General features: G+C 34.1%; 1 protein-coding gene across 1 annotated transcript in view; it reads left to right on the forward strand.

Annotated features, from left to right (window-relative positions):
* Positions 1 to 14,775, forward strand: part of LOC145248084 (uncharacterized) — a 480,098-nt gene that overhangs the window by 399,748 nt on the left and 65,575 nt on the right. The window contains exons 8-9 of the mRNA XM_080109862.1: positions 1,839 to 2,038; positions 10,649 to 10,755. Of these exons, the coding sequence (XP_079965988.1) occupies positions 1,839 to 2,038; positions 10,649 to 10,755 (307 nt within the window). The remainder of the gene's footprint in view (positions 1 to 1,838; positions 2,039 to 10,648; positions 10,756 to 14,775) is intronic.

The following is a 14,775-nucleotide window of genomic DNA, read 5'->3' on the forward strand; positions in this document are numbered from 1 at the left end:
CTCACATTTTCGAAGTCGGCTTGAAAGTTAACAACAAAGTGCACCTGGATGTGGTGATCCCTTGGTGCCATCAAGTGGCCTCTGACAGAACCTGGGTGTGGCAGCAGGACTCGCCGTCGGCCCACAAGTCCAATGAGACCCAGCTTGGCTTCAGAAGAAGTGCTACATCTTTGTAATCTTCTGTTACTGCCCACCCCGCCTGCTCGCTCGAACTTAACCTGCTGGACTATTTCGTTTGGTCATACACCAAGAACATCACCAACATGACCTCCAAGAACACTAAAGCCAACCTGATCACCGCCATCGCCCGAGGATTCGCTGAGCTCCCGCCGGCGCTTGTAGAAAAGGCATTTTCCTTATTCCGGACCCGTATCGCTGAAGGCTGAAGACGGCTACATTGAATAGATGTCAACTCTACTCCATAATCAAGTTACCTGAATTGATTTTTTTCAATAAAATAAGAAAGCTGTAATTTTGTTTTCTTTAGGGCGAAAATTTTATCGTTCCATCCTGTAAGAAAGAATTAATTTATAATTGGTTTTATTCTAATTAAATAATTAAAATGTGTAATTTTAATTGTTTTTATTGCAATTTTATGTCAAAGCAGATTTACAATAGAATCGGTCATTTTTTTGACAATAACAGCAAAAGAGAAACTTGGTAAAAAATTTAAAAAAATAAAATAAATGTTACCAAAGACAAAATAAGTTACAGGTCTACCTTGATAAGTTTTTTTTGTTTTTTGTTAAAGCATGCTTTGAGTATCAAATTTGTTTATCTAAAACGCAAAAGATGGCGGTTATCTTGCAACAATGTCAAACCTCTATAATCACTTAAAAATCCAAAATTAAACAAAATATCAGTAGAACATATATATATATATATATATATATATATATATATATATATATATATATATATATAATAAGTTAAATGAATAAAAATATATATGGCAATAAAACTACACAAAATATTCCGCGTTTCATTCTCGTGAGAAGTCTGCCGAATTCTCACGGGAATGAAACGTGGAATATTCTGTGTAGCTTTATTGCCATATATATTTTCATAACTTAATACCTAGCTCTACTTCTGTATTGAGCACTGGTGAAGTAAATACTGAAAATTTACACATAAAATTATATTCGTATATTAATTTATGTGATTAAATGAAGTAGTCGTATATATATATATATATATATATATATATATATATATATATATATGTGTGTGTGTGTGTGTGTGTGTGTGTGTGCGTGTGTACACATATATATATATGCATGTATACATGCATATATAAATATATATATACACACACACACACACACACGGCACAATCACGTTGACACACGTTTTCGACAGATCACCGAAGTTAAGCAACAATAATCCTGACCAGTACTAGATGGGTGACAATTTCGGAAGGCTAAGCGCTGTATGTGCCGTGTCGAGTCGTAGAAATTTCCAGGTTGATATTTGGGAGCATGTTTAACCCGACGGGGGGGGGGTGACACTCTCGAATTAAGACTGAAAGCAACTGGAAACTACCGTATTTACTTGTCTTTCCGAGATTAACACGAGTTTACAATTTCGAAGACCCGCGGTCGCCGACGCTATTAAAAGCAGCAGGACCGATGACGACGACGACGACGACGACGACGGCGATGATATTCAAATTGGAAGGGATTTATTCATGATGTTTTGTGAAAAATTGTTTTGTTTTGTTTTGTTTTTTTTTTGTTTTTTTTTTTAACTTGAAACAAAAAAAACTTTTGCTAAAATGGCTTACAAACCGGCAAAGTTTTTTTTTAATACCGACTTCATATATTTCTACTGCCTTTCAGGTCATTCACTGCAGCGGTTACTTGAAGATCAAACAGTTCACGATGGATATTTCCCCGTATGACGGTTGTTACCAGAACGTCGGATTGGTGGCCGTCGGGCACTCGTTACCGCCCAGCGCTGTCACTGAAATAAAAATGTTCAACAATATGTTCATGTTTCGAGCCAGCCTCGATTTGAAACTCATTTTTTTAGATGCTAGGTAAGTATACGATATTTAACGTCACATCCGTTTCCGGCTAGTTGTCATACTGAGCTTCACTTTGGGTTCATGAAGTGTACGATTTTTGTCCTTATTTTAAACTAATCTAGAGGTTGTCCTGAATCATTACATTAGCCCTTTCTCATAATTAGGTATGGTTGGTTTGACACTACGATCCCATTCTCCAAGGTATTGCTTCTTCCTTCGGAAGGGGAGTTAGTTTTAGTTTATCATCTATCGTTTGAGGCGTCCTCACCAGGGAATGCTGACATCTATTATTTTATTATTCTCTTCCAAAGCAATTCCTATTACTACAATAGGAAGCGAGTATTTTCTTTCAACATAACATCCGGGCACGCATAAGCCATTTTTATTAACTGGCGTACATGTAGCTAATAAGTGTATCCGTTCTTGGAGAAATTTATTAATCTCTCCCTTTTAAACACGTCCCATAAAAGAATTTCGTATCTCATAGATCCCTATGTATCTACCAAGCTCCAACCACTTATCCCATCGTCACAATATTACATCCCTGTGCATGCCCTAACAAACTTGCTGTAATTGTACCCCCGACCAACCCGACAATAAAATCGAATCTCTTCCCTGTACAGGTACGTAGAAGGCTTTCTATTCTAGTAGCGTCTCGAACTGCTAGTTTTGGGAATCCCCCCTGCTGCCTGTTTTCCTGACTATACCAACATGCAGAAATTTTAATGTAATATGAACAAACATATCGCTGTAAAACTACTCATTTATGGTATTCCGAGAATAGTAGTCCGAATAATCGAAATAATACCAAATCATGCTAATGTTATATTTCTTTACAGTAAAAACAATAGTTTTGTTTTTAAAAATAAAAAATATGCAAAATACTCAAACCAAAATTATGATTATATTCCGGTCCCTAAAATATAAAAGAACATGTCTTTTTATTTTTTACTAATTAAAAATTATAAACACTTTTACATAAAGACATATTTTTATTGAATTTGTAAATGTGCATACATAAAGTTCCCTGGTAAAGTGTCATTCGACGTTATGTCAGTGTAAATACCTTATTTCAATTTTTAGTGTACGTACCTTGATTATACAGGGGGGAACAATAAAGTTGTCATGCTGAAGAAAAACACTACAGTTTTATTTTAAAAGTTTTATTGAAAAAAATCAATTTAGATAACTTGAATAAGTAATAGAGCTGACATCTATTCAATGTATCCGCCTTCAGCTTCAATCACCGCCTAAATACGGTTTCAGAACTGGTAGCATGCCTTTTCCACAAGCGTCGGCTAGAGCTCAACGAATACTCGGCAGATGGCGGCGATCAGGCTCGCTTTGGTGTTGTGGGAGGTCATGTTGGTGATGTTCTTGACGTATTACCAAACGAAATAGTCCAGCGGGTTCAGGTCAGGGGAGGAGGGGGTGGCCAGTGAGAGAAGGATATAAAGTCATAGCACGTCTTCTGAAGACAAGCCTGGGTGTCTTTGAACTTGTGGGCATGCGTCGAGTCCTGCTTCCACACCCAGGGTCTGCCAGCGATAACATGATTGTACCAGGGGATCACCAGGTACACTTTGGTATAAACTTTCAAGCTGACTTCAAAGATGTAAGGTGGCATGCTGTGGCTCTTACTTGAAACCACACCAAAGACCATAACCGTAGCCAGAAACTTTGTATTCATCATCCTGCGCATGTCCCTGTTATTCATGGCAATTCGGCGATGCATTTTGAGGGTGCTGGCAATGGTCCTGTTGTCATAACTTGAATCGGTAGAAAGCATAAATTGTACGGCGCCGCATCTCCAATCACGCTCGTTGAACATAGTGTTACTTTCAGATATGATAGAAGGCTCCTATTGCTCTTAGGATTTATACACAGCTAGCCAACTAGTAGAAATTCTGCAACAAAAAAAAACGGTTTTAATCAAAGGGAAATGGAATTATGCCGTCTTTTCTAGGGCGAAAATTGTATCGTTCCACCCTATATATTTTGTTCTTATTTTCCTATAGTTAATCGATTTTTTACTTCTGTTTTTTTTTTTTTTGTCGTTGTTTTTTTTTTACTGTTTATTTCGTGGTGCTACTGTTTGACATTTTACTCTATTCTCAAGTAAATAAACCGACGCTTTTGAACTCAAAAATAGTTTCATCTTTTAAAACCTAATTTCACACTTTCTTAATCATTCATCCGCATTTATTTCATGTACTATTTTTATTATTATGTTTTAAACTTTTAAAATACAATCAGTCATTTCCTTTCACTTCTATTTTTATTTTTTATTTGTTATTTGTTTACTACGACGGGCCCTCGTGTCTTTAGAAATGATGTCCCTCGGTCAGACTCAGCGGGACTGTTTTATCATGCGTTGCCTGAGGTTACCTTACCTAATAATTCAGGCGTATTCGATTACGACAAAATTTTACATCCGTGCAGAATGACGTCTTTTTTGGAAGAGAAATACTTGATTCAGCACGATGACAAAAAGTGATATCAAACTTTGCTGCATTAAATGGTTGGTTGTTTTTGTTTTACGGCATATCAACCCTTTCAAGGTTATTTAATGCCGAATCCAAAGATTTTGAAGAAAAAAAATTTTTAATAGAATATATTTGTTGTTTTCACGTCGGTTTCTATTTAACCCATAGTTGGGACCCTAACAGGTACTACCACTCCGGGTCAGAGTGGACCTGGGAGCAATGGTAATTAAAGGGTGGCTCCACACTCCCCAAAGCCCACAAGCTGGGACCTCACCACTGGATATAGTTTAAGGTCATATCCAGGACCCCCATTGAGGGACTTTTACTCTCTGCAGGGGGGCAGTCGGCGTATTCTAATGCCCCACCGACAGGGCTGCTGCATTAGATGGAGATAGATAAATATATATACACTAGCTGTACCCTGCCACGCGTTGCTGTGGCTTAATTTCGTGTAATGGAAAATTCTAATAAAAAGAGATAATGCATGTTTCTTATATTCTTAGTAAAGCAATCCACTCCAAAAAGTAAAAAAAAAAAAGGGCGAAAATGAAAAAAAAAAATGGTACTCTTGCAGAATTGGATCCGGATCCTCGGGAGTTACCATCAATCATGGCTTGGGCTCGACCAACATTCAGTGGATTAAGCCGAAAGTTGCTAAAACGTTGAAACGCTAAATAGATTTCTTTTTTTATTGTATTCAAAAATGTGAGTTTTTAATTAATATTTGGGAAAGGGGGGTGTTACTATACACAGATTCAAAAAAATTGTCCAAAAACGAATAAATGAAAGCAAAGGTAAGGTAAATTACGTTTCTATCTAACTGGATAATTTTTTAGTGTTTTTATTTAATGTAAAATGTTTAATCGCCTCAAAAAACTCAGTGTTTATCTATGTATTTGAAAAAGATGAATGGTCGCGGACTCTGTTGAATACGTTAAGTTTGGGAAAATCAGTTAAAAACTATACAAAACAGTGTCAGACACCTACTGATTATATGCTATTGTGACATAGGCTGACATATTCGGTAGGTTTCTGATAGTATTTTGTATATTCTTTTTAGTTTTAAATTATTTTCTCAAACTTAACATCATCAACAGTATCCATCACCATTTGTATTTTTCAAATACGCTGATAAACACTATTTTTCGAGCCGACTAAACGTTATAGTAAATAAAACGGGTTTGTATTACTAAACACAGAAACGAAAAAGTTGTTGAAAAATAAATATAACAAATAAATGTTATCAAAGGCAAGATAAGTTACTTTTCTACCTAACTGGATAAGATTTTAGTGTTTTTATTTAGTGTAAAATGTTTAATCGGTTCGAAAACATGTAGTGTTTATCTGTATATTTGAAAAATACAAATGGCGGCAGTTGAACACGTTAAGTTTGGGAAAATGAGTTAAAACTAAAAATCTATGCAAAATACTGTCAGGAACTCACTCAATATATGTTACCGTGACATAGGCAGACATGTATTCGGTGGTTTTTAACAGTATTTTGTATAGTTTTTGAGTTTTAACTCATTTTCCATAACTTAATGTGTTTAACACATCTGCCGCCATTTCTAATTTTCAAATATAGAAGTAAACGCTGTGTTTTTTGAGCCGAATAAACATTTTACATTAAAAAAACAAAAACATTATCCATTTTGGTGATAAAGTAACATATCTTGCCTTTGATAATGTTTGTTATACATTTATTTTTTGACAACTTTTTCGAATCTATATGTACAGTAGTACAAACACTAAAAATTAGTAGTACAAACCCAATAAAAACACTAAAAATTATCCAATTAGGTAGAAAAGTAACTTATCTTGCCTTTGAAAATATTTACTTGTTATATATTTGTTTTTGTTGACAACTTTTTCAAGTCTTTGTGCAAGTACAAACCCAAAGGTGTATTTTTCTGTCTAATTTTATTTTTAGTACCGCGCTTAAATTTAAATTTCACAATATCTTTTTTGTGGGGAGGGTATTTTTTTACATTAGGTTCACCTCCACAATTTTCGACTATGCTGAATAAGAAAATCCCATTTAAAATTTGCAGAGGCAATTAGTTTTCGAGATATAAAGACCTGTACTATGCACTATAATTCACTGACGGCCATGAATAAACACTCCCAACCTCCCCATATTAAGAACGGCTTTCGGAATAAACAACACCCATGCCTAACCACATGTTTTAACCTTTTACCTGTCTTTCGCCTTTTAAAAACGGCTTTTGGAATAAATACCACCATTCTCCCCATGTTAAGAACGGCTTTCAGAATAAACACCCCCAACCTACCCATGTTAAAAATTGTGGAGGTGGACCTAATGCGAAAATTTACCTTTTGTTTTTTTAATAAATTGCTAGTTGAAAGCACAGAATAGTGACAAAACACCATCCCTTCCCCTTGGTAAGAATAGCAAAAAAAAATAATGGTTTTCTTGGTAGAAACCTTTCTGTATTTCATCTAACAATTTCTGGTGCTAATGAACTTATTGATCCGCGCTATTTTTTAAATCGTATTTCCAAGTTTAATTAAAGTTTTATATGTTTTTTCATTCAATTGTAAGGTTAAAGTACAGAATAGATACAATACACCCTCCCCTCCCCATATTAAGAATGGCTTTTTAAATAATAACGTTATTATTTCAGCACGGATCACTCTCTACATGAGTACCTAATATTTTTTTCAGCCAGTCTTACCATAGAGAGAGGATTGTGTTTTTTAACTATTCTGTGCTTTTTTAACTACCAATTTATTATTAAAAAAAGATATTGTGAAATTATAAAAAATAAAAAGATATTGGGAAAGTTGAATTTAATTTGAAAAAAAAAAAACAATGTGAACGGCGCGTTCAATATTGTAGCCGAACCTTATTTGGCAATAAGGTCACGTTAGTCGATTAATGGGTGCTAATGCACTTACTGATCCGCACTATTTTTTTTTAAATCGTATTTCCAAGTTTAATTAAAGTTTTATGTTTTTTTGGTATTTTTTAAGATTAGATCCACCTCCACAATTTTCTTTTAAATGACGACTTCTCAAGGTTTCCGACTTTGCTGAATACAGAAATCGCATTGAAATTTTGCAGAAATAAGTAGTTATCGAGATATAGATAGTTGTTTTATGCATTGTATTCTTTGGCGGCCATCTTTGTTACGCGCGTAGATTTGTTTATGACGCGCGCAAGCGTGTAAAAAGATTGCTGCCAGAGATTACAATGCAGTATACAATTTTTTAATATATCGATAACTACTTATTTCTGCAAAATTTCAATGCGATTTCCGTATTCAGCATAGTCGAAAACCTACAAAAGTCGTCATTTAAAAGAAAATTGTGGAGGTGGACCTAATCTAAAAATTTACTGTTTTTTTTTTATTATTCAATTGTAAGGTTAAAGTACAGAATAGGTACAAAACACCCTCTTCTCCCCATGTTAAGAATGGCTTTTTAAATAATAACGTTATTATTTCAGCACGAATCAATAAGTGCATGAGTACCCAATTTCTTTAAAAACATTCATATTTTCTTATATAAAAACAACTTCTGTAAAAAAAGAAAAGAAAAAACGTGCACTTTCAATTTTTGTTAAAAAAGTTTTCTTAAAAAAACAAAAAAATACGGTAAGAAACAAAACGTTAATCGGTATTCATACAGAGAGTGATCCGTGCTGAAATAATAACGTTATTATTTTAAAAAGCCATTCTTAACATGGGGAGGGGAGGGGGTTAGTACCTAATCTGTACTTTAACCTTACAATTGAATAAAAAAAACATATAAAACTTTAATTAAACGTGGAAATACGATTTAAAAAATAGCGCGGATCACTCTCTGCATTAGCACCGAAAGTACAGAATACAGAGTACTGTTCCTTGTCTGCTTAAGTTTAATTTTTGTTTATTAAATTGTTAGGTGAAAGTCCAGAATAGTTACAAAACACCCTATTCTCGCCATGTTAAGAATGGCTTTTTAAATAATAACGTTATTATTTCAGCACGGATCAATAGATGCACGAGTACCCAATTTCTTTAATAAAGAAAAAGCATCCATATTTTCTTATATAAGAACAACTTTTGTAAAAACAAAAAAAGAAAAGAAAAAACGTGTACTTTCAATTTTTGTTAAAAAGGTTTTCTTAAAAGAAAAAACAAAAAAAATACAGTAAAAAAGCTAAGAACAAAACATTAATCGGTATTCATGCAGAGAGTGATCCGTGCTGAAATAATAACGTTATTATTTAAAAAGCCATTCTTAACATGGGGAGGGGGTTTTGTACCTATTCTGTACTTAAACCTTAAAATTGAATAAAAAACATATCATAAAACTTTAATTAAACGTGGAAATACGATTTAAAAAATAGCGCGGTCACTCTCTGCATTAGCACCGAAAGTACAGAATAGTTAAAAAAATCCTCCCTCCCCATGTTAAGAATGGCTTTCTAAATAATGTTAATACTTCAGTACTGTTCCTTGTCTGCTTAAGTTTAACTTTTGTTTATTAAATTGTCATGTGAAAGTCCAGAATAGTTACAAAACACCCCTATTCCCATGTTAAGAATGGCTTTCTAAATAATAACGTCACTATTTCAGCAGGGTAGCTTCTCTGCATAAGTACCATGTTTTGTTTTTAAATAGTTAGGTGAAAGGACAGAATAGTTACAAAATACCATCACCATGTTAAGAATGTCTTTCTAAATAACATTATTTCAGCACGGTATTTTCTATGCATACGTACTATCTATTTTTGTTTATTAAACTGTTAGGTGAAAGTATAGAATAGATGCAAAACTCCCTCCTCATGTTAAGAATAGCTTTCTAAATAACGATAGTACTATTTTTGTTTATTAAATTGTTAGGTGAAAGCATAAAATAGTTACAGAACACCCTCCCTTTCCCATGTTAAGAATGGCTTTCTTAATAGCATTATTTCAGCACGGTATCTTCTCTGCATAAGTACCATATTTTGTTTATTAAATTGTTAGTTGAAAGTATAGAATAGTTACAAAACGTCCTCCCCATGTTAAGAATGGCTTTCTAAATAACGTTATTATTTTAGCACGGTACTTTCTCTGCATAAGTACCATGTTTTGTTTATTAAATTGTTAGGTGAAGTACGGTACTCATGCTGAAGTAATAACGTTATTATTTAAAAAGCCATTCTTAACATGGGGAGAGGAGGGTGTTTTGTACCTGATCTGTATTTTAACCTTACAATTGAATAAAAAAAAACATATAATAAAACTTTAATTAAACCTGGAAATACGATTTAAAAAATAGCTCGGACCACTCTCTTCATTAGCACCAAATATTATTTTAGCAAGTTACCAATCCGTAAAATTTATTCGAAAAAAAAACTGTACTTTTACCAAACAATAGTGTTAATAATAATAAAAAGTTCATATTTTCTTATATCGAAAAATAAAAAATAAAAAAAAACAAAAAAAAGGACTTCGACTCAAAAAGCAAGCGACAAACTTTTTTTTTTTTTTTTGCTTGATATGATAAAGAAAAAATGTTTAAATTAAAACATTTGGAAGATAAACAAATGAATTATGTTTTGTTTTTTACTTATCGAGTAAACAGAAAATGAAATCTTCTAGTTCAAAATTTTCAAACTTCCGGTTCAAAAATCTTCTAGTTCAAAATTTTCAAACTTCCGGTTAAAAATTTTCTTCACGTTTTTTTTTTTTTTTTTTTTTTCCTTTTTCTCCCACAGGGTTAGTTTCGTCCATTCGTGGGTGTGAAATGAATCGAACCGGAAGTTCAGTTCTATCAACAAAACAGGTTCACACTAACGGATTAGGAAAATATATTTATTTTATTTAATATTTAAATAATTGGCGATGTCAATTTATTTTAATAACATAAAAACATCCCTCAACTCTAAAGATGGGTTGTCTGAAAATTTCAAATAAATTGTTAATGTAGAAATATAGTTGTATAAACTTTGAACGAACCAAAAATTACATTTTTATATGTATATAGATGTAAATAAAGTGAGAAACAGAGAAAGGAAAAGAACAACACATAGATAGAGAAGTGGGATCTGTACACAATAGGCATGCGTCGTCGTCATGATTGCGTTACACTTCCGGTTCAAAATTTTCTTCACGTTTTTTTTTTCTTTCCTTTTTCTCCCACAGGGTTGCTCAGTTAACTGGTTACGAGCCACAAGATTTAATAGAGAAAACATTGTATCATTACATACACGCCTGTGATATCCTCCATATGAGATACTCTCACCACACGCGTAAGTATTTCGTTCTCGTTCTTTCTTTTCGGATCCCTTAATTTCAGCCAATCAAATGGAGTTATTCATCGACCGGCTAAAATAAAGTATCATAAACAGTGTCATTGTTTCAAAATACTTAAAATTTTTAATTGCCTCTACCCACGGAGATGTAAAACTACTTAGAAATCATGTACACGGGTTTTACTCTTCGTTCAGGATTAATGCATACTTTACGTATATATATATATATATATATATATATATATATATATATATATATATATATATATATATATATATATATATCATAATGATGATATGAATGAGATCAAAGATCGATAAATCTTGTAGTCTTAAGTTTTACAAAATATTTTTGGGAGGTAATATTTTTATATAAGAACATCCCAACCAAATAAAATTCCTCAATATACTAGATAGAGCAAATTAAAAATGTACAGTTTTTATAGTTCAATTTCATTAATAAAAATATAATTTTTCCAAACAAAAATTTCATTATTTGAACAAAGAATACAATATTCAAAGTAATTCCGTTAATCAATGGATTAATGAAATTACCTTGAACATTGTATTTTTTGTTTAACTAATAAATTTTTGTATATACCGTAACATATATTGTAATATATAGTGATATTTACAACTAGAAATAAAATAGGTTTATGGTTCTCAAAATTCGTACTCGAACTGTCCGCAAGAACCTGTGACGCTGTGGTTAAAGTACTTGGAAAAATAAATTGTGAAAGTGATATTCTTCTAAAGGTTGAAGATTTCATTTTCAGTATGCACGACCGAAAAATACAATTGCGAATTACTTAGAATCTTTATCCAGTCACGGCTGAAGGAACAAGAGCATGCTTCCCCCGTGTATTACAAAAACGATTCCGTTCGAAATTCCGTCCAAATTCCCGAGTTTGACAAAAACATTCCCGAGTTCGACAAGATACATCTGAAGAAGGTCGGAGGTTACATCGACCGAAACGTTGTGAAAATGAAACTCAAGATGCTAATATGAATAACCAATCCTCATCTCAAAAATTCCGAATTACTTAGAATCTTTATCTAGTAATGGCTGACGGAACAAGAGCATGCTACCCCGATTCCGTTCGAAATTCCGTCCAAATCCCTAGTTTGACAGAAACATTCCTGGATTTGGCAGAAACATTCCCGACTTCGACAAGACACAACTGGAGAAGGTCGGAGGTTACATCGATCGAAACGTTGTGAAAATAACACAAAAGATGAGAACAATCGTCAGAATGATACGAATACGAATAACCAATCCTCATCTCAAAAGTTCAGGAACGTGATTTAATCTATATATAATGTATTTCTCTTGGTCTGTTTGCCTGTTTGTTTGTTCTACCTTTCCTCCGAAAATAATGGCTGAAATTTTGCATGGTCTTTTTTCATAATGGAGCGCAACAAACTAAGTATCATGGTATTGGTTCGATGTCAAGGTGAAGGTTAGTAAGCGTTAATGGCGATTAGTATTCAATTCCACTTTTTCTCGAAACTACTGTGCCAATCTGACTGAAATCTTTTATGGCCCTTTGTAATGATACGACGTAGTGAACTAAGTATCATGGTATCAGTTCGATGTAAAGTTCGAAAAAATAAGCACACATTTTACCATATTCAACTATTTTGCATAAAGCACTCATTCTCAGTCAACGTGCTATAACTTTTTTCCGGTTTTTACTAAGCTAAAAAGTCTAATATTATTAATTAAACAGTGAATACTTTTCGGGACTATTTTATATGTAGTTCGCGCCTTTCTATTAATACCAAATGCCTTATTATTCTCTTGAACTTCCTCACATTGCTTATCTCCCACTCCCATAATCTCTCTCACTCTCTTCAGCCGCCTTGCTGACTCCATCTCCTCAACTTGACTGTACACCCACACCTTTTAACAATTGAAAAAGGGTGCTGCTCCGAGTGTCAGTGTCTCGCGGTCTCTTTGAAGCCTGGAACGATGTCGAGAACTGACCGCGAGGGGAAAAATCGCCGTCTTGTCTATTGTCTGGTAAAACCGTCTTTTCGCTGGCGGGAAAACGCCGTTTTGGTTAGCTGTTTTGTGCGGGGATGGAGAGGGTGTGATGGGGTGCAGACACGTTTTCATTCTCTTTGAAAAACCACTTTTCTCGTCCCTTTCTCCACTTGTCAATCTCTCTCTCTCTCTCTCTCTCTCTCTCTCTCTCTCTCTCTCTCTCTCTCTCTCTGTTCTAAAAAGAAGCTATTGAAATTTTTACGCCTCGGTGTACAGCGATGCTTTATACAAAGTCGAACATTTGAATTTGCTAATTATGTAGTTTCTTTTTCTATCTCTTCCTTGACTTTTTCTTTCTCTCCATCTTTTTCTTTCTTTCTTTCGTTCTTTCTTTCTCTGTCTTTTTAATTCTCTTCCATATTCTGTTTTTTATATATTAGATTCTTACATACACGTATTTCTCTCGCTTTCCTGCATCTAATCATCTTTCAATTTTTTTCTCTATCCTCTCTCTCTCTCTCTCTCTCTCTCTCTCTCTCTCTCTCTTTCATTTTCTTTCTATTACTCACCCACACATAACTTCGGTTCTAACTAATAAATTTTCATATGTTATTGTTGTACCATGTTACAGGCAACATAAAACATACTTGGGCACAATTTATTTTTAATAGCTTTCTCAACACACACACACACACACACACACACACACACACACACACACACATATATATATTCTCGTTTTCTTTATATATATCTCTCTCTCTTTCTCTTTCTTTTTCTTTTTCCACTTTCTTTTTTAATCATTTTTATTTATTTATTCTTACATACGCCTTGTCTTCTCTCTTTCACTTTCCTTTGTTAAACTATCCCTCTTTTTCAATAAAAGTTTTAAAATAAAACTGTGGTGTTGTTTTCCTTAGGGTGCCAATCTCACACTTCCACCCTGTATACAAAAACATACATACATACATGATGATGATGATTGCAACGTCTTTTCAGACGAGTGCCACTCCCTCAGACACTTAAAGTCCATGAGCCCAAAAATGACTTTTTTTTTAGTTCTACCGCTGAAATTCAAATGCTAAAGCAGGCATGACACTGAAGACGGTCATTGAGATCAATTATTACATGCTTCCAGCATTTCAAGCCTCCACGCGTCACACCTTTTCCATCGCCACAGGACCACTTCTATAGACAAATGCTTGAGGGAGTATCTATACACAGATGATGTTACAGAGTCTTAGCTTTGTACGACAGATAAATCTCTCTCTCTCTCTCTCTCTCTCTCTCTCTCTCTCTCTCTCTCTCTCTCTCTCTCTCTCTCTCTGTTCAAAATGTTGAGATCCAGCAACAAGTTAAACTGCAGACCAGCTTAATGCGGGTACTGGTCTCTCGCTTTATGGTTTTTTAAATCAGATATTTGCTTTTCCTAGAAAGGTTGCCTTCACCACGGCTTACAGGAGCCCTCTCCACCCCAACACACACATACATACACACAAACACACATGGTTCTAGTTGGCCGTTGACCCCGAAAAAGGGTTCATTCGCCCTTTGGAATGTCTTGTTTTTAATCCTTCAGGGAGACTAACCACCCTCCTCACCAAACAAGTCTGGTGGGGGAACCAGTTTAGTCGCCGGTGACCAAACCATGATGCAGGTAGTACTGGGTTACATGGTACCAGTTGCATATGACATGACCTGACACAACATAATATATACATACATACATTTATTTTTTCTATTCTGGACTAATCAACCATGTTCCAGCCATATTGTTTTGATTCTATGTTAGTTTCGTATCTAGAATTTGTTTTGTCTATTTATAAATATATCGGCATTCTTATTTGTGTAATTTCCTTAAAAGGGAAATGGATTCCATATTGTTCATTGTAAAAGTGTTTTATTACTTTCAAAAGGTATCCATTACAATATTGTTTTGTTTTCCGATTAACAAGTCTGCAAAATTATGTTTTTGCTGCATATTTAGTCACGTACTCTTCAGATATTTACCTCTCTTGAGAATTATTATA

The sequence above is a fragment of the Euprymna scolopes genome, chromosome 26, assembly GCF_053919585.1.
Source record: "Euprymna scolopes isolate OS-2025 chromosome 26, ASM5391958v1, whole genome shotgun sequence".
NCBI lineage: Eukaryota > Metazoa > Mollusca > Cephalopoda > Sepiida > Sepiolidae > Euprymna > Euprymna scolopes.